Source organism: Tachyglossus aculeatus, chromosome 3, assembly GCF_015852505.1.
Source record: "Tachyglossus aculeatus isolate mTacAcu1 chromosome 3, mTacAcu1.pri, whole genome shotgun sequence".
In the NCBI taxonomy this organism is placed as follows: Eukaryota; Metazoa; Chordata; class Mammalia; order Monotremata; family Tachyglossidae; genus Tachyglossus; species Tachyglossus aculeatus.
In genome coordinates, this window is record NC_052068.1 from 63,212,453 (window position 1) to 63,232,874 (window position 20,422).

Below are 20,422 nucleotides of genomic sequence, written 5' to 3' on the forward strand. Positions count from 1 at the left end.
AGGATCTTACAGCCAAGAAGGGGAGACCGATATTAAAATAAATCGCAGATACATAAAAGAGATGGAAATCTCCCCAGCACCATCTATTAATAGTAACACAGCCTGTTGGTCAAACGCTCTTCCAATCAGAATGTTTTCCTTGGTTTCCACTATGGGACTTAATCTTTTCATGGAAATCCTTCCTGCTGCAATTGAAGTCCATTGGTGGAATGGCATGCAACCAGTTTCTTTGCTGAGCATCATTCCACCTCACCTTTTCTGAAGCAGAACAATCCCAGCTCCTATCACTTTCTTTTGGCTCCGCTTCAAGGGGGTGTACTGACAGAAGCATTTTTCACTCCCCTGACCTTTTGTGTTTCAGATATCTGGGCCCCCAGGGCCAGAAGGCCCCCCAGGACCTGCAGTAAGTTCCGATCGCTTCCTCGGGCCCAGCGTAGCTGCAGCAAAGTCCCTGATCTGCTACAAGCCCATCCCTGTTGGGGGGGACACCCCTTCCACCCATCCCTGCCCCCCAGATTCCCCACTCTCCCAACTCGCTGTGGATCATCACATGAGCAGCAGTGTACCAAGTGGAGGAATCCTGGCCCCACTGTTGCATAGCTACATGGCGACACTTCCGTGGAATGTGGTTCGATGGATCAGAATCCAGTGAAGTCTGCTCTCCCTCTCTGCAGGGGCTTGTCTGGAACAGCCCAACCCAGACATTTATTTAACCCTTTGCCCCACGGGTATCTGATCCTCCCCATCCTCTTTTCCTGCTAACAAGTTGGCTAGGAAACCAAGGTTAAAATAGAGGCCTATTTGAAACAAGCCCCTCTTGCTTGGGACTTTCCAAGCCTACACCTTAAAATACTCCCCTCTCCATGACCTCGGTATTCTTTATTCATTCATTCAGTCAATCAATCAATCAATCAATCGTATTTATTGAGCGCTTACTATGTGCAGAGCACTGTACTAAGCGCTTGGGAAGTACAAATTGGCATCACATAGAGACAGTCCCTACCCAACAGTGGGCTCACAGTCTAAAAGGGGGAGACAGAGAACAGAACCAAACATACCAACAAAATAAAATAAGTAGGATAGAAATGTACAAGTAAAATAAATAAATAAATAAATAGAGTAATAAATATGTACAACCATATATATTTCAATCAATCAGTCAGTCAATCATATTTATTGAGTGCCTACTCTGTGCAAAACACTGTACTAAGCACTTGGGAGAGTAAAATATAACAATAAACAGATACATTCCTGCCCACAATGAGCGCACAGTCTAGAGGGAGAGATGGGCATTAATGTAAATAAATAAATCAATAGATAAGTAAAGGGGCGGTGTGCCATTTGCAAAGTGCAGCCCTCTACTCCAAACTGGAGAATCTCACACAGAGCCCTGCAGTGACTAGTCTATCCGGGTGCCCACATTATATTGGGCCGGCTGACTACTTACAATTGATCAATCCATCAATCACATTTATTGAGCACTTACTGAGTGCAGAGCACTGTACTAAGTGCTTAGGAGAGTATGTTGGACCGGCTGACTACTTACAATTGATCAATCCATCAGTCACATTTATTGAGCACTTACTGAGTGCAGAGCACTGTACTAAGTGCTTGGGAGAGTACAATTTAGGTGTTAGACACATTCCTTGCCCACAATGAGCTTACAGTTTAGAGGGAAAGACAAGTATTGAAATCCCCATTTTACAGTCGAGAAAACCGAGGCACAGAGAATTCAAGTGACTTGTCCAAGGTCACAGAGCAAGCAGTTGGGGCTCTGGATGAGGCAGAGTTGAATGGGGATCTGAAGTCTCAGAAATGCAACATCAATGTTCTCTGTTTCTGGTTCCAAATGCAGGGTCTCCAAGGTGTTCCTGGACCAAAGGTAAGACACCTGCTTTTGTTCTCTCATCCAAAGAGCAGTTTCCTACAGTCCTGCCTCTCTCCTGCCAGGAAATAGAAACGGATGTCGCACTTCGTGCGGACTTAGGGTAGCCATTCATCCGTTTTCACAGCAGGTAGTCCAGTTTTCAGACAGCACTCCGTGTCCGGCACCAATATGGCACTGGGACTCCTGTATATCTGGTATTTTCCACCTCTGCCCCTAATCGCTGGCTCAGCTTCTGCCCCTTAGTTCTGCAGCTCAAAAGCAACATTCATATTAATATGGACCCTGGCAAGGGGGATGCAATAACTTCAGAACAAGTAGGGCATCAGGGATACCCCTGGAAAAATGCCCAAGGTTCAGGTGGTCCTCTACAGCGGTTTCTGCATGATGTTCGTTCATACATTCAATCATATTTATTAAGTGCTTATTGTGTGCAGATCACTGCACTAAGCATTTGGGAAAGTACAATACAACAGTGAACAGTGACCTTCCCTACCCACAACGAGCTCACAGCCTGGCGGGGGGGGGGGAGACAGACACCAATACAAATAAATCAAATTACAGATATATACCTAAGTGTTGTGGGGCTGGGAGGGGGGAAGGACAAAGAAGCAAGTCAGGGGGGTGCAGAAGGGAGTGGGAGATGAGGAAAAGTGGGGCTTTAGTCTGGGAAGGCCTCTTGGAGGAGATGTGCCTTCAATAAGGCTTTGAAGAGGGGGGAGAATAATTTTCTGTCAGATTTGAGGAGGGAGGGCATTCCAGGCCTGAGGCAGGATGTGGGCCAGCGGTCAGTGATGAGACAGGAGAAGGTTAGCACCATTCATTCATTCAATCGTATTTATTGAGCGCTTACTGTGTGCAAAGCACTGTACTAAGCACTTGGGAAGTACAAGTTGGGAACATCTAGAGACAGTCCCTACCCAACAATGGGCTCACAATCTAGAAGGGGGAGACAGACAACAAGACAAAACATATTAATAAAATAAATAGAATAAATGTGTACAAATAAAATAGAGTAATAAATACATACAAACATATATACATATATCCAGGTGGTGTGGGGAGGGGAAGGAGGTAAGGCGGAGGGGGAGGAGGGGGAGAGGAAGGAGGGGGCTCAGTCTGGGAAGGCCAGGGAGCGAAATATGCAGGCTGAGCTGTAGAAGGTGAGAAGTGAGGTAAGGGAGGAAGGGTCAAGGTGATGGACTGCTTTAGAGCCATTTGTGAGGAGTCAGTAGTGAGGAGTCATGCTGAGGAGGAGATGTCATCTTGTTCTCTCCACATTCATACAGTGTCGCAGTGCACCTCAGTGACTAGTAACCTCGAGTGTGTTCTTGGTCATCCTGTGAGAGTTGTAACTGGCCAATAGTTGTGAGTCCCATCTGTAGGCAGAGGGCTAACCTAGGTGGTTAATAAGAAAAACAAGAGACAACAATCAATCAATCAATCGTATTTATTGAGCGCTTACTTTGTGCAGAGCACTGTACTAAGTGCTTGGGAAGTACAAATTGGCAACATATAGAGATGGTCCCTACCCAACATTGGGCTCACAGTCTAGAAGGGGGAGACAGAGAACAAAACCAAACATGTTAACAAAATAAAATAAATAGAATAGATATGTACAAGTAAAATAAATAAATAAGTAGAGTAATAAATACGTACAAACATATGTACATATATACAGGTGCTGTGGGGAAGGGAAGGAGGTAAGGTGGGGGGATGGAGAGGGAGAGGAGGGGGAGAGAAAACTGAGCAACAGGCCAGTGATTAAGGACAATGTCTGGCTACAGACCACTGCTAAAACACACTGTTTTCAGAGAGATGGACCATCTCTCGCTGTATTAATCAATCAATAGTATTTATTGAGTGTTTACTGTGTGCAGAGCACTGTACTAAACACTTAGGAAAGTACAATACAACAGAGTTGGTAGACAGAGATGGTAGTTCCCTGCACACAGTAAGCTCTCAAAAAATACGATTGAATAGACATATTCCTTACCCACAACGAGCTAGGGGTCATCTTGTGTGTATGAAGCAACGTGCAGTAGTAGATAGAGCACAGGCCTAGGAGTCCAAAGGATCTGGGTTCTAATCCTGGCTCTGCCACTTCTCTGCTGAGTAACTTTGGGCAAATCATTTCACTTCCCTTTGCCTCAGTTCCCTCATCTGTACTGCTGAGCACTGTACAAAGCGCTTAGTACAGTGATTAAGACTGTGATTAATCAATCAATCGTATTTATTGAGCGCTTACTGTGTGCAGAGTACTGTACTAAGCGCTTGGGAAGCACAAGTTGGAAAAAAGTACAGGGATTAAGACTGTGAGGCCCTACGTGGGACAGGGAATGGGTCCAATTTGAATATCTTGTCTTTATCCCAGCCCTATGTGCTTGGCACATAGTAAAGGCTTAACAAATGAAACAGTGTGGCTTTACGGAAAGATCGTGGGCTTGGGAGTCAGTGGTGATCATGGGTTCTAATCCCGGCTCCGCCACTTGTCAGCTGTGTGACTTTGGGCAAGTCACTTCACTTCTGTATGCCTGTTCTGTAAAATGGGGATTAAGATTGTGAGCCCCACGTGGGACAACCTGATAACCTTGTATCTATCCCAGTGCTGAGAACAGTGTTAGGCACATAGAAAGCACTTAAGAAATACCATAAAAAAAAGCCAAATACCACAATTACGACCTGGGCCCCAGGCTTGCAATAAGCCCCACGCAGGATTTCATTTGTTCGGAGGAGAGGGCTCCATCACACAGATTCCAAGTCCCATGAGCACAGCTCCCGGGCTTTTGGATGGAGTTCCAGACCTCTAAGATGCAAGCTGACCCAAAGAAGGAACAGAGGAATTGCACCCTCACCCTCCCCTCTCCATTAACCACGAAATGGAGTTGGGCTCGCATTACCTGACGCAGTTTTATTCCAGCTGAGAAGAAACAATGGAAAGTCTGAGGTTTCCGTCCTTGGCCCCAGAAGTGGATGAATTTCTGCTCCTCATTTCTTCCTCTTCTCCCCCTATCTTCAATATCCAGCAACTCTCCCAGCCCAATTTGAGGATTTTTTTTATGGTATGTGTTAAGCGCTTACTAAACATTGAGACAGATAGAAGATAATCAGGTTGGACACAATCCCTGTCCAATTTAGGGCTCACAGTCTTAATCCCTGTACTTCATTCATTCATTCACTCATTCAATCGTATCTATTGAGCACTTACTGTGTGCAGGGCACTGTACTAAGCACTTGAAAGTACAATTCAGCAACAGATAGAGACAATCCCTACCCAACAACGGGCTCACATCACAGTCTTAATCACTGTAATAATAATAATAATGTTGGTATTTAAGTGCTTACTATGTGCAAAGCACTGTTCTAAGTGCTGGGGTAGATATAAGGTAATCAGGTTGTCCCACGAGGGGCTCACAGTCTTCATCCCCATTTTACAGATGAGGGAACTGAGGCCCAGAGAAGTGAAGTGACTTGCCCAAAGTCACGCAGCTGACAAGTGGCGGAGCCGGGATTTGAACCCACGACCTCTGACTCCAAAGCCCGGGCTCTTTCCACTGAGCCACGCTGCTTCCCAAAATTGTGGTACTTTTCAAGTGCTTACTATGTGCCAGGCACTGTACTAAGCTCTGGGGTGGTTACAAGCAAATCAGTTCAAACACAGTCCCTGTTCCTCTTCCTCATGGGGCTCACGTTCTTAATCCCTACTAAGCACTTTGTACAGTGCTCTGCACACGGTAAACCCTCAATACATATGATTGAAAGAATGAATCCCCATTTTACGGATGAGGTAACTGAGGCACAAAGAAATGAAGTTCATTCATTCTTTCAATCATATTCATCGAGCGCTTACTGTTTGCGGAGCGCTGGACTAAGCGCTTGGAAAGTACAATTCAGCAATAGAGAGAGACAATCCCTGCCCACACCAGGCTTAACTGACTTGCCCAAGGTCACAAAGCAGACACGTAACGGAGCTGGGATTAGAACCCAGGTCCTCTTGACTCCCAAATCTGTGCTCTTTCCACTAGGCCACACTGCTTCTCTATGTTGGGTAGGGACTGTCTCTATATGTTGCCGACTTGTACTTCCCAAGCGCTTAGTAGAGTGCTCTGCACACAGTAAGTGCTCAATAAATACAATTGATTGATTGATTGATTACCACTATGGCTCTGCGCTTCCCCACTGTGATGCCATCACTCCAGCTTTCAGCCATAGCCCTTCAACATCATCAATCAATCGTATTTATTGAGCACTTACTATGTGCAGAGCACTGTACTAAGCGCTTAGTCAGTCCATCAACATCAACAGTCAATCCATAGTATTTAGGATTGAGAAGCAACATGGCCTCGAGAAGCAGTGTTGCCTAGTGGAAAGAGCACCAGCCTGGGAGTCAGAGAATCTGGGTTCTAATCCTGCTCCGCCACTTGTCTGCTGTGTGACCTTGGCCAAATCACTTAACTTGGGAAGTCACAAGTCACTTAACTAGGGAAGCAGCATGGCTCAGTGGCAGTGCCTCAGTTACCTCATCTGTAAAATGGGGATGAAGACTGTGAGCCTCATGTGGGACAACCGGATCACCTTGTAACCTCCCCAGCGCTTAGAACAGTGCTTTGCACATAGTAAGCACTTAATAAATGCCATCATTAATTAATTAAAGAGCCCGGGCTGTGGAGTCAGCGGTCGTGGGTTCAAATCCCGGCTTGGCCACTTAGCTGTGTGACCTTGGGCAAGTCACTTCACTTCTCTGGGCCTCAGTTCCCTCATCTGGAAAATGGGGGTGAAGACTGTGAGCCCCACGTGGGACAACCTGATCACCTTGTCTCTCCCCAGGGCTTAGAACAGTGCTTTGCACATAGTAAGTGCTTAAAAATGCCATCATTACTATTATTATTATTATGTATCTACCCCAGTGCTTAGAACAGTGCTTGGCACATAGTAAGCACTTAACAAATACCAACGTTATTGTTATTATTAACTTCTGTGCCTCAGTTACCTCATCTGTAAAATGGTAATTAAGACTGAGCCCTAAGTGGGACAGGGACTGTGTCCTATGCTGGTGCTTAGCATGGCTAAGTGGAAAGAGCATGGGCTTGGGAGACAGAGGTCATGGGTTCTAATCCCGACTCTGCCACTTATCAGCTGGGTGACTTTGGGCAAGTCACTTAACTTCTCCATGCCTCAACCAATCAATCAATCGTATTTATTGAGCGCTTACTGTGTGCAGAGCACTGTACTAAGCACCTGGGAAGTACAAGCTGGCAACATATAGAGACAGTCCCTACCCAACAGTGGGCTCACAGTCTAGAAGGGGAAGACAGAGAACAAAACCAAACATACTAACAAAATAAAATAAATAGAATAGATAGGTAAATAAATAAATAAATAAATAGAGTAATAAATATGTACAAACATATATACATATATACAGGTGCTGTGGGGAAGGGAAGGACCTCATCTGTAAAATGGGGATTAAGACTGTGAGCCCCCCGTGGGACAACCTGATTACCTTGTATCTCTCCCAGCGCTTAGAACAGCTCTTGGCACATAGTAAGCACTGAACAAATACCATCATTATTATTAGTAGTAGTAATAGTAGTAGCAGCACAGTGCCTGGCACATGATTAAGTAGCTAACAAATACCATTAAAAAAAAATTAAAGCAGCAGGAAGACTCACTGTGGCCAAGCAGGGGTCCCCTTTTCCCTGTGGTGGTTCAGCCCCACACTGCTTCTGCCCTGCTCCTCCTTGCCCCATGTTCCTCTGAGTTAATTGTTTCTAATCCCGGCTCTGCCGCTTGTCAGCTGTGTGACTTTGGGCAAGTCACTTAACTTCTCTGTGCCTCAGTTCCCTCATCTGTAAAATGGGGATGAAGACTGTGAGCCCCACTTGGGACAACCTGGTACCTTGTATTATAATAATAGTAATAATAATAGCATTTGTTAAGCGCTTACTATGTGCAAGGCACTGTTCTAAGCGCTGGGGAGGGGAAACAAGGTAATGAGGTTGTCCCATGCGGGGCTCACAGTCTTCATCCCCATTTTACAGATGAGGTAACTGAGGCTCAGAGAAGTTAAGTGACTTACCCAAGGTCACACAGCAGACATGTGGCAGAGCCGGGATTCGAACCTATGATCTCTGGCTCCAAAGCCCGTGCTCTTTCCACTGAGTCACACTGCTTCTCCCCAGCGCTTAGAACACATAGTAAGCGCTTAACAAATCAATCAATCAATCAATCGTATTTATTGAGCGCTTACTGTGTGCAGAGCACTGTACTAAGCACTTGGGAAGTACAAGTTGGCAACATATAGAGACAGTCCCTACCCAACAGTGGGCTCACAGTCTAAAAGGGGGAGACAGAGAACAAAACCAAACATACTAACAAAATAAAATAAATAGAATAGATATGTACAAGTACAATAAATAGAGTAATAAATATGTAGAAATGCCATTATTATTATTATTATTATTATTATTAATGGGGCCTGTGTCTGGTATTGCACCAGAGAGTCTGATTCTCAGGGCTCTACTCTATGTGTCTATCTGTGTCTATCTGTGTCTATCTATGGGGAGTAAACATGGTAATAATAATTATAATTGTGGTATTTGTTAAATGCTTACCATTTGCCAGGCACTCTACTAAGCGCTGGGGTGGATACAAGCAAATCAGTTTGACACAGTCCCTGTCTCAGACTCAATCCCCCATTTTACAGCTGAGGTCACTGAGGCCCAGAGAAGTGAAGTGACTTGCCCAAGGTCACACAGCAGACAAGTGGCAGAACTGGGATCGGAACCCATGACCTTCTGACTCTCAGGATTATGCTCTAATCCACTACACAGTAAATGCAACCAAAATTTACTAGCAGCAAGAAAGATCCATAGAAAATCAACCCCACTACAGAAACAAAGAGGTCTAAATGATTCATACAAGGGAAAGCAGCTTGGCTTAGCTGAAAGACCATAGGTCTGGGAGCCAGAGGACCTGGGTTCTGATCCCAGCTCCGCCACTTGTCTGCTCCGTGACCTTGGGCAAGTCACTTCACTTCTCTGAGTCTCAGTTCTCTCACCAGCAAAATGGGGAGTCATTACTTGAGATCCATGTGCTTCTAGCTTTCCTTCTATTTATTCTGATGACTTGACACCTGACCACATGTTTTGTTTTGTTGTCTGTCTCCCCCTTCTATCAATCAATCAATCAAGCGTATTTATTGAGCACTTACTATGTGCAGAGCACTGTACTAAGCGCGTGGGAAGTACAAGTTGGCAACACACAGAGACCGTCCCTACCCAACAGTGGGCTCACAGTCTAGAAGGGGGAGACAGAGAACAAAACAAAACATATTAACAAAATAAAACAAATAGAATAGATACGTACAAGTAAAATAAATAGAGTAATAAATGTGTACAAACATATATACAGGTGCTGTGGGGAAGGGAAGGAGGCAAGGCGGGGGGGGATGGAGAGGGGGAGGAGGGGGAGAGGAAGGAGGGGGCTCAGTCTGGGAAGGCCTGCTCAGTATAGACTGTGAGCCCGTTGTTGGGTAGGGACCATCTCTATATGTTGCCGACTTGTACTTCCCAAGCGCTTAGTACAGTGCTCTGCACACAGTAAGCGCTCAATCAATACAATTGAATGAATGAATCCTACTTAGACTGTGAGCCCAATGTGGGATCTGATGATTTTGTACAGCGCTTAGCACATAATAAGCCCTTAATTATTATTACGATTGTTACTATTAATTATTATGAATATTATCATTCTTGCCAACATTTTGAACCAGAGGCCCGGTGCCTCCATTTTCACCTGAGCACACAGATGCGATGCTGATTTTAACCAGACCTCAGTGTGTGTTGGCTAACCTGATTTTCCCACCCACCCATACACCTAACAGTACTGCCTGTTCTAGGTAAATAGGAGTCCCGGGGACTCCTCCACACTTTGATCCAGTTTGATGTCCCCAAATTGCAGTCTCGAGGGGTCAGCAATGGTAGAGCTGAAATTAGAGCATGTGACTGCAAAATCCCCCAACCCTCTGGACCACCATGCCAGCGTTCAAACTGGTGAACTGTTTAGAGAACTGGCCCTGTGGGATTGGGGGTCCTGATTCATCTCTCTTTCAGGGGGAAGCTGGACTTGATGGAGTGAAAGGGGAGAAGGGCACCCAGGGAGAGAAAGGAGACCGAGGTCCATTGGGATTGCCTGTAAGTATCCAGGGATCCAGAGGAAGTTGGGAGCCAGACCAGGGTACCAGCCTGGACACTGCCACAAGGGAAAAAATCAGGCTGCTGTACTGAAAAACCAAAGAAGGACCTAACTCGATTGTACCATACTTTCCCAAGTGCTTAGTACAGAGCTCTGCACATAGTAAGGGCTCAATTAATACCACTGATGGATTTATTAGTGTGGCTTAGTGGAAAGAGCCCGGGGTTGGGAGTCAGAGATTGTGGGTTCTGATCCCAGCTCTGCCACTTATCAGCTGTGTGACTTTGGGCAAGTCACTTAACTTCTCCATGCCTCAGTTACCTCATCTTTAAAATAGGGATTAAGATTGAGCCCCATGTGGGACAACCTACTTACCTTGTATCTACCCTAGCGCATAGAACAGTGCTTGGCATATGGTAAGCGCTTAACAAATCCTCATTGATTACAGATTCAAAACCATGAGGGGGTGTCAAGATTGAGGTGTTCAGAAGCAGGTACTTGGGTGACCGGACTTCTTTGATTCCCAGCTCTCTAGGTCTGGGTGGCTGTAATGGATTTCATCTTGTTGGCTAACTGGGCCCCAGGCTTGCAGCAGGCCATGGGCAGGGTTTCATTTGTGCGGGGCATGCCAGAGCTCAACTCCAAAACCTGTGAGAGGAGCCCTGAAGCATCTAGACCAAACCTGGAACCTCTAAGGTGGCATTGATCCAAAAAGGGAATCTCTCCAGGATTCATGGAAAAAGAACTAAGTCCACTTGGCACAGTTTGACTGCCCACCTCAAGAGGAAAGTCAGTAAACACCCTATAAGTTCCCTCAGAACAGGTTTTCTTCCAGACCAGTATCCAGAAGTGCAGATCCTAGCACGAATTTCCTGTTGATTCTAGTTGGTTTTCCATATTTCATCCACCCTCACTTGTTTTTAGGGTAAAATTATTTTGATCTGCTTTGTATATTTTTTTAAGCCAAATTCACTAGACTGGTCTGTTGCTTGTATTGGAGGGCATTCCTGGCATGAGCATCAATAAAGATAAACAGTGATGTGTAGAAGAATTAGCTGTGTATCACTAGAAGTCACGTGATGGACAGCATCTGCCTTTCTCACTTGGCAAAATGGCAGCGTTGTAGTGGGGATGTCTACGTGTCCCCCCGCACTCCCCATTCAGGATGAGAGCAACAATTTCCACTGCTCATTTTTTTTAACCCAGAACATTTTTTTCTTTTGGGAGCATGATACTTTTTCTCCATACAATAGTATCTACTGAGTGCCTATTACGTGCACAGCACTGCACTCAGTGCTTGGCAGAATAGAGTTAGAAGACATGATCCCTGCCCTCAAGGGGCTTACAGTCATGTCGGGGAGACAGACGCAAAATCAATTGGAAGAAAAAGAAATGGACAGGTGGATATGCGGATGAATAGACTGTAAGCTTCTTGTGGGCCGGGGTCTTGTCTACCAGCACTATTGCATTGTACTTTCCCAAGTGCTTAATCCAGTATTCTACACTCTATAAATGCCATTGAATGATTGATTAATTGACTGAATAGTCAAAAACGTAAGATCCGAGAAGGGAAATTTCTGCTCAAACTTATTTCTTACAGTGGGACTACTCATTCATTCAATTGTATTTATTCATTCATTCATTCCATCGTATTTATTGAGCACTTACTGTCTGCAGAGCACTGTTCTAAGCACTTGGGAAGTACAAGTTGGCAACATATAGAGATGGTCCCTACCCAACAGTGGGCTCACAGTCTAGAATTATTGAGCACTTACTGTGTGCAAAACACTGTAGTAAACACTTGGGAGAGTACACTATAATAACATGGAAGCAGAGTACCTTCCACACTCAATTTGAGGAAGAATCCTCTTGATAGGAATGTAGCCTTGATATCTCTTGATAGGATAGATAAGCTGTCTCCCCTTCTAGAGAGTAAGCTCTCTGAGGGTAGGGAACATTTACCAATTCTGTTGCATTGTACTCTCCCGGGGGCTTAGTATGATGTTCTGCTCACAGCAAGCACTCAATAAATACACTTGATGATGATGATAATGGTAGCCTGCAGAGAAGCAGCGTGGCTCAGTGGAAAGAGCCCGGGCTTTGGAGTCAGAGGCCATGGGTTCAAATCCCGGCTCTGCCAATTGTCAGCTGTGTGACTTTGGGCAAGTCACTTAACTTCTCTGTGCCTCAGTTACCTCATCTGGAAAATGGGAATTAAGGCTGTGAGCCCCCCGTGGGACAACCTGATCACCTTGTAACCTCCCCAGCACTTAGAACAGTGCTTTGCACATAGTAAGTGCTCAATAAATGCCATCATTATTATTACTATAGGCACATTCACAGTTCTTTTGCCTCACTCGCAAAATGGAGCCGTGACTTGCCCTTCCCTATCTGTCGGAGACGAGATCACGTGTGCGAGGGCCTTTGGAGATAAACACCATACAAATTTAGGGGATGATGGTTTTGGTGAGATTCCCATTTCATAGCCCCTACGTGTGGCCAAGGATCCGAACCATGAGTAATGATGAAGGAGTTAGCAAGGTCTGTGAGCCCTTTCCTGGTCTGGGAAGTGATAGTCATTCATTCATTCATTCATTCAATCGTATTTATTGAGCGCTTACTGTGTGCAGAGCACTGTACTAAGTGCTTGGGAAGCCCAAGTTGGCAACATCTAGAGACGGTCCCTACCCAACAGTGGGCTCACAGTCTAGAAGGGGGAGACACAGAACAAAACAAAACATATTAACAAAATAAAATAAATAGAATAAATATGTACAAATAAAATAAATAAATAAAAAAGCAAATCTGGGTGGAGTGCGGCACAAAGCGCTCACCAACTTCATTCATTCAATTGTATTTATTGAGCGCTTACTGTGTGCAGAGCACCGTACTAAGCACTTGGGAAGTCCAAATTGGCAACATCTAGAGACGGTCCCTACCCAACAGCGGGCTCACAGTCTAGGAGGGGGAGACAGAGAACAAAACAAAACATATTAACAAAATAAAATAAATAGAATAAACATGTACAAATAAATAAATAAAAAGCAAATCTGGGTGGAGCGTGGCACAAAACGCTCACCGACTTCATTCAATCGTACTTACTGAGTGCTTACTGTGTGCAGAGCACTGTACTAAGCGCTTGAGAAGTACAAGTTGGCGACATCCAAGAGTGAATCGGGAAGGAAAGAGCTGAGGGGCAGAGTGGAAAAATAAAGTCAGAGATTCCCCGCAAGCTCAATCGCAAAGACTTCCCTGTAAGCCCGTGGAAATTCAGCCCCTTTCAGCCAATGGCCGGGCTGCACTTCAGTTAGATCCACTGCGCTGGAGACCTGAAACCGTTTTGACTGAGAAGGCCACCCCATTTCACCCTCGCTACTGTTTTAGCTCCTAGCCTCCAACTGCTGAGTGCCAGGCTGAGAAAAGCTATGCTCTGTGTTCTGCAGTGGTGGGAGCAGTGGAGATAATAATAATAATAATGATGACATTTATTCCCTCAGAACCCCCACCCAACCAACTAAGAACACCAACGGATAGACATGGAAGGGTCCGTAACAACACCAATTCACTTATATTTTTTCAGTGCAACAAATAGAGAATAGTGAGGCCTAGTGGACCCCCACAGGACTGGGGGTCAGGAGTCTTGGGGTCTAATCTCAGCACTGCCACTTGCCTGCTGGGTGTGACCCTGTGCAAGTCACTTCACTTTTCTCTGCCTAATTTCCTCATCCTTCAAAAGGGAATTAAATTCCTATTCTCTCCTACCCCCTTAGACTGTAATAATAATAATAATAATTGTGATATTTGTTAAGCACTCACTATGTTCATTGGACTGGGAGTCAGAAGGTCATGAGTTCTAATCCAGGCTCCCCCACTTGTCTGCTGTGTAATCTTGGGCAAGTCACTTCATTTCTCTGTCAACTGTCTCATCTGTACAGTGGAGATTGAGACTGTGAGCCCCATGTGATTCAGGAACTGTGTCCAACCCGATTAGCCTGTTTCCACCCCAGTGCTGAACACGGTATCTGGCACATAGTAAGCACTTAACAAATACCATAATTATTATTACTAAGCGCTGTGGAAACTACAAGCAAATTGAGTTGGACACAGTCCCTGTCCCACGTGGGGCTCCCGATCTTAATCCCCATTTTACAGATAAGGTAACTGAGGCACAGAGAAGTGAAGTGACTTGTCCAACGTCACAGAACAGACTCGTGGCAGAGCCAAGACTAGAACCAATGACCTTCTGACTCCAGGCCCATTCTCTGTCCACTAGGCCATGCTGCTTCTCTGCCATATGGGACAGTAACTGGGGCAGGGCAGTCCTGTGTGGGGCAGGGTCTGAATTCCACAAAATTACCCTGTATCCACCTCTGTGCTTAATATGGTGCTTGACCCTTCACAAATACCACAATTATTATTACCGTCATAGCTCCAAACCTCCTATCGTGAGCTGCTATAGTAGCCAATCAGGAAGAATCTTAGGCTAATCAGGAGACATAAAAAAGCCCATGGTGTAACAGCCCAATAAATGCCCCCTGGGCCCCTTCAATCAGGTCTCATCCTTTTTGTGCAAACCTGGAACAAAAAGCTTTCACTCAGTTGAAAAAGAACCGCGAATTCTGCCCTAATTTTTGTTTTAAAACAAACATCCATTTTCCCCTGTTCAGGCTTAGTGGCTGTCAGCAGGGCAAGCCTCAAACAGGATGCCCTTGATATTCAAAAACAGTAGCGTGTGTGGCATTGTAAAAACCCTTCTCTTTTCCAAGGTTTTTTTTTTTCTGGCTTACACTAGCCAAATTTTTCTAGTTCCCGGAGAGGATCCGTACAAAGACTGATGTCTCCAGGAGCTCTGGAGAAGGGGAGTCACCGGAGACCCCGTCTACGGGACTAATACACCTTCCAGAGAGAACAGCTTTTCTTTCAGTATCCCAGTTGCATACTGTTTGTCTATCGATTTTTGACAGCACAGGAAGCAAAAATGTAGAACCGACATACCTCAGCAAATGGACTGGTTTTAAGCAAGGTCAAATTGGAAACCAATCCGTCTCCCCGCATTCTTTGAGCTGAAGTTCTCCGAACTTATCTCTAACTTTTTAGGAATGTTTAGCGATATCCTTATAGGCTACGGGCCCTTCCTTACCTTTTCTCCTGACTTCTTGCTAATGAATAGGGAAGAAAATGACCCTTCTGTTGGCCTTCCACTGGCCCAATTTGTGCAGAATTTTTCAACAAGGATGAAGTCCTCTGGCCTGGAGAAGAAATAGGCCAGTATCTTGCCCGGTTTCTAAGGTGACTGGGCTGGCCTCAAATTCGGTGGAGTCCAAGCCATCAGCTGTAGCTGCCGTCAGTGTCTCCATGTTTTTGTTGGTTTCCATGTAAATATCGTCACCTGTCCTCGAGTGCTTATTTTTTCATTTTGTTTTATTGCAAGCATTATGTTTGTCCGAAGTCACTGCTTCACTCACCTCTTCCCCTCCTCTCCCTTCCTCCCCACCCCTTCCTGCCCCGCCCTCCCGTCTCTTCCTTCCTTCTGTTAATCTGTTCCCGTCTGTCCAGGGTGCTTCAGGTTTGGACGGCAGGCCTGGGTCACCGGTGAGTGTCATTTCTCCATTTCTCCGCCCTAATACCGTGATTCACCTTGTCTGTCCCTTCCCCTCCTCCCGAATTCTCATTTAAAGTAGAAATCACCTCATATCCCACCCCACTGCAAGACAGGAGTTGGGGAACTAAGTTCACAGGGGCTCTCCCAAAGCATGTAACATTTTTTTTGAAGTGGCCTCAGTCCAGCCTCTAAAATCAGAGGCCACGCAGGAGCCAAAATTGAGATGGAACAATTGCATTTGTGGGTTTAGCCTTTGGGAGCCATTTTGGAGAGCCAGTGTGCCCTCCTGGGAATAACACCTTGACCCACTGACGCCTCTCAGAGCCTCTCTGACTTTCCCCCATCCCAAGCAGTATTAGCTGAAACATCTGTATGTCCCCATTATGCTATGTACTTTTGTCCTCATACTGTGAGCTGTGTCCGTCTCATCGTTCCCCGTGGAAGTCCTGTGCGGCAATCAACCTGTCTTCTAAAGAGAGATTTTGCATGTGTGCGGCCGGAAAAGGGATGGGGCTTGAGAAATGACAGGTGATTTAGAGGACACTGCTTCCATAGAGAAGCGGCATGGCCTAGCGGATAGAGCATGGGCCCGGGAGTTAGAGGATGTGGGTTCTAATTCCGACTCCACCACTTGTCTGCTGTGTGACTTCGGACAAATCACTTTACTTCTCTGGGCCTCCGTTGGGATTAAGATTGTTAGCCCAAGGTGGGATACGGACAGTGTCCAATCTGATGAGCTTTATGTACCCCACCACTTAATACAGTGCCTGGTACATAGTAAGCACTTAACACATACCGTTAAAAAAAGAGAGCGTTTACTTGAAATAGCTTCCGCTTCAGCATCCATAGCGCCTCACTTGCAAGGGGTAATAAGTTCTAGAAGGTACCTGCAGATGACATATCTGCCTGAGGGTAGCTCTGTTTAACAATAATAATAATACTTGTTAAGCACTTACTATGTGCTAAACACTCTTCTAAGCACTGGGATATATGTAAGTTTTATCAGGTCCCACATGGGGCTCACAGTAGAAGGGAGAACAGACATTGTATCCCAGTTTTGCAGATGAGGGACCTGAGAGGCAGAGAGAAGTGAAATGACTTACCCAAGGTCACATAGCAGACAAGTGACAGAACTAGGATTAGAACCCAGGTCCTCTGACTCTAAGGTCTGGGCTCTTTCCATTAGGCCACACTGCTTCTATCAGAAAGCATCCGAAACATCCCCTGGAGCAAGACCTCAAATCAGAAAACCACTGGATGGAGAGTTCTCCTTTGTCTTTGAACTGCTGGATGAAGCATGGAGAACTTCCCATTCTTTTCACGGGGTCCCATTGTTGGCTGCCAAAGACAGGAATCCTAGCCCTCTTTCCCTACTGAGTTACTTAAGTCCCTGGGTTTCCATTAACTCAGACCTTCCACTGGCCTTTCAAGGACCAAGATGCCTTATGAGTTTTAAATTATAAAAAGGTATGAGCAGCCAGAATTTGTCTGGGCAAATGCAGACAGAAGGCAGAGAAGATCGCAAGAATCAGTCTTTATACTGTAAGCTTGTTAAGGGCAGGGGATGTGTCTGCTAATTCTGTTGTACTCCCCCCAAGCGCTTAGTGCAGTGCTTTGCACATAGTAAGTGCTCAATAAATACTTTGATTAATGAGAGGCTCTCTTAAAAAAAAATTCACAAAATCCCAGTAGCACGTTCAAGAGAGGTAGGTAGAGTGGAGGGTGGATTTTATTTTCTAACCTGTAATAATACCCACTCCCCTCCCTGCACCACCCCCCTTGCTGACTCCTGAGACAGAAACCCTGACACCCATATGCTCCGGCCTTTGTCTCTGGAATAGAGATGGAAAAAGGAGGTTTAATTACATCATAGCCTCCAGTGCTTCGGTATCTAGGCAACTCCGCCTCTGACAGCCCCGGCCCCGGCTAGAGGGTTAGAAGGCGTCCCCCTTGCCTTGTATTCATGGAAACGCTCAGACAGTTGACTGGGCGATTTACCAAGCTCCGACCGAAAATGGCAAGAGGCGTATCTAAATGTGAAAGCCCTCCAGCCTCCCTTTTTCCCATCCAGGCTAGGCTGGTGTCAACAGGGGAGAGGATGGAGCTGGGGGGTGGCTAGCAAAGAATGTTCGGGCTGCACGGGCTACGTGTTTCTGCGTTAGTCTTCGTGGCATGGTGACCTGTCAATCTGCATGCAGAGGGGCCCATCAGCGAGGTGCCAAGGCTCTTTCACTTTGGCCCCACCAAACTTACTCTTTAAGTGCTTGAGGAAAATGAGCTCATTTACCTTTTTCCCTCCTACGGTTTTCAGCTTGGCAAGGGGTTGTGAAAACAAAAGCGTTCAATTTCCAGAAATCCGGCTGCCCTAGGGGTTGTCACTCTGGTCCCAGCCCCAGAAATGAACACCCCCACCACCCCAAACCAGGAAATTGTCTAATTGAGCATCTGCCTAGCTTTGCCAACCCTGAAAATTGTAGGCAGACAATGACTCCTTATGTCACCAGATTTTCCTTTTTCTTGGCTCTGATTTCTTCTCCAGGTGCCATGCCGTTCCACGGCTCTGAGGGAGCTTCTAGGAAGAAACAGATTCGTGAAATTGTCTTTCTCTTTTTTTTTTCAAACACCTTAGGGCACTCCAGGACCAATTGGAGTTCCAGGTCCAGCAGGACCAAAAGGGGAGAGGGTAAGTATATCATGTACCTGCCCTCCGAGCCCCGTGCTCCCTACCTTAACCACACCTACCTTGAGTCCAGCAGCTTGAATCGAATTTGGCTAGCGAGAGCCAGAAAAAGCTTGGTCAGTTAGTTACAAAAGTGGACATCAGGACACAGCTAGTCCAACAGACAGCCAGAAAGTCATCGCCATCATCATCATCATTGGTATTTATTGAGCACTTAGTGTGCAGAGCACTCTACTAAGTGCTTGGAAGTCAGTCAGGCAGGCACTGAATCTATCAAGCAATTAATCAGGCAGTCGGGCAATCAAGTAGTCATTCGGTGAGTGAAGAGTTGGTCAGGCTGTCAACTGAAATTAACATGTTCAGAAACTCCAAGAGGCACAGTGAATAGTAACAAGGAAAGGAACAGGAGGCTGTCCAGGCAGCTACGATCCAAGTCCCAGACATTGCCAGGAAACTAAAAGTATGAGTTGCAGAAGCCCAGATCATAAAAGAATCCAAGGTGCTTGAATAACAGAAAGAGAAACATATGATTTACAGGGCCAGATCTGGGAAGATTTTCAGGCTGTGGTCGGATAGTTAGCAGTCATCAGGAAGCCCTTAACAATGGATGCCCATCCACCTCCCCATCAAATAGAAACTCCTTACCAAGGGCTTCAAGTCATCCAATCAATTAATCAGTCGTATTTATTGAGCTCTTATTGTGTGCAAACCACTGAACTAAGCACTTGGGAGAGTACAATATAGCAACAAATCATTGTCAGCTCACCCCCTCCTTCCTCACCTTGCTGATCTCCTGCTGTAACCCAACCCACACATTCTGCTTCTCTGATGCCAACCTAGTCTCTTTACCTCGACTCATCTGTCCTACCACTGGCCTGGAATTACCTCCCTCTTCATGTTCGACAGACTTATTAAAATCACATCTCCTCCGAGAGGCCTTCCCCCAACAAAGCCCTCATTTCCTCTACATCCTTTGCCTTCTATAGCACCCTTGTACTCGGGTAGGGACTGTCTCTATTTGTTGCTGAATTGTACTTTCCAAGTGGTTAGTACAGTTCTCTGCACGCAGTAAGCATTCAATAAATACAACTGAATGAATATTTGAATGTGTACCCTGTAAGAACTTGACGTTCGCCCCACCCTCAGCCTCATAACACTTATGCACATATTTGTAATTTATTTTAACGTCTGCCTCCCGCTCTGATCTGTAATCTCCTTGTGGGCAGGGAACACGTCTGCCAACTCTGTTATACCATACTCTCCTAAGTGCTTAGTACAGAGCTCTGAACACAATAAGGGCTCAATAAATACTACTGATTGTGTGATTGATTGATCTATTTTTTCACTATCCCTAATCTATTCTAATGTCTCTCTCCCAGTGTATACTGTAAACTCCTTGAGGGCAGGGAAGTGTCTACCAACTGTTGTATTGTACTCTCCCAGGGGTTTAGTACAGTGCTCCTCACACAATAAACACTCGATAAATACCGTTGATTGCATGAACGATAGATTGATGACTAGTTTCTGGAGCTAACTGAGAGGTTGGGTCTGGTGTTGAGGTGGCTTGGGGTATTTTGTAAGAAAATAGGAATGAGTCAGACTAACAGTATTATATTTTGGCTGGTCATTGTTTCAGGGCAGTAAAGGAGATCCTGGGACCACTGGACCAACAGGAGCAGCAGGACTTCCTGTAAGTGAGGCGGCCCCCTATAGAGACCTAAGAGCAGAAGAAAATGCTGTGAACAAAGTGCTATTGCTGCCACATAAACGTTCATAGCAACCCTCGGGCTTAGAAAAGAAAGAATCCCAGACCATGTATCTGAAAGCTTTGGTGTAAAAATGATAATAAGAGTATTTGTTAAGTGCTCACTATATGCCGAGCATTGTACTAAGTGCTGGGGTGGACACACGCTAATCAGGTCCCACATGGAGTTCATAGTCTAAGTAGGAGGGAGAATAGGACTGAATCCCCATTTTGCAGATGAAGGAACTGAGGCCCAAGAGAGTAGAGAAGCAGCTTGGCCTAGTGAATAGAGCATAGTCCTGGGGGAGCATGGAA

General features: G+C 45.6%; 1 protein-coding gene across 1 annotated transcript in view; it reads left to right on the forward strand.

Annotated features, from left to right (window-relative positions):
* COL13A1 (collagen type XIII alpha 1 chain) overlaps positions 1-20,422 on the forward strand; it is a 215,184-nt gene that overhangs the window by 167,713 nt on the left and 27,049 nt on the right. Inside the window, exons 34-39 of the mRNA XM_038744032.1 lie at positions 362-403; positions 1,856-1,882; positions 10,000-10,080; positions 15,638-15,673; positions 18,313-18,366; positions 20,000-20,053. Coding sequence (XP_038599960.1) covers positions 362-403; positions 1,856-1,882; positions 10,000-10,080; positions 15,638-15,673; positions 18,313-18,366; positions 20,000-20,053 — 294 coding nt within the window. The remainder of the gene's footprint in view (positions 1-361; positions 404-1,855; positions 1,883-9,999; positions 10,081-15,637; positions 15,674-18,312; positions 18,367-19,999; positions 20,054-20,422) is intronic.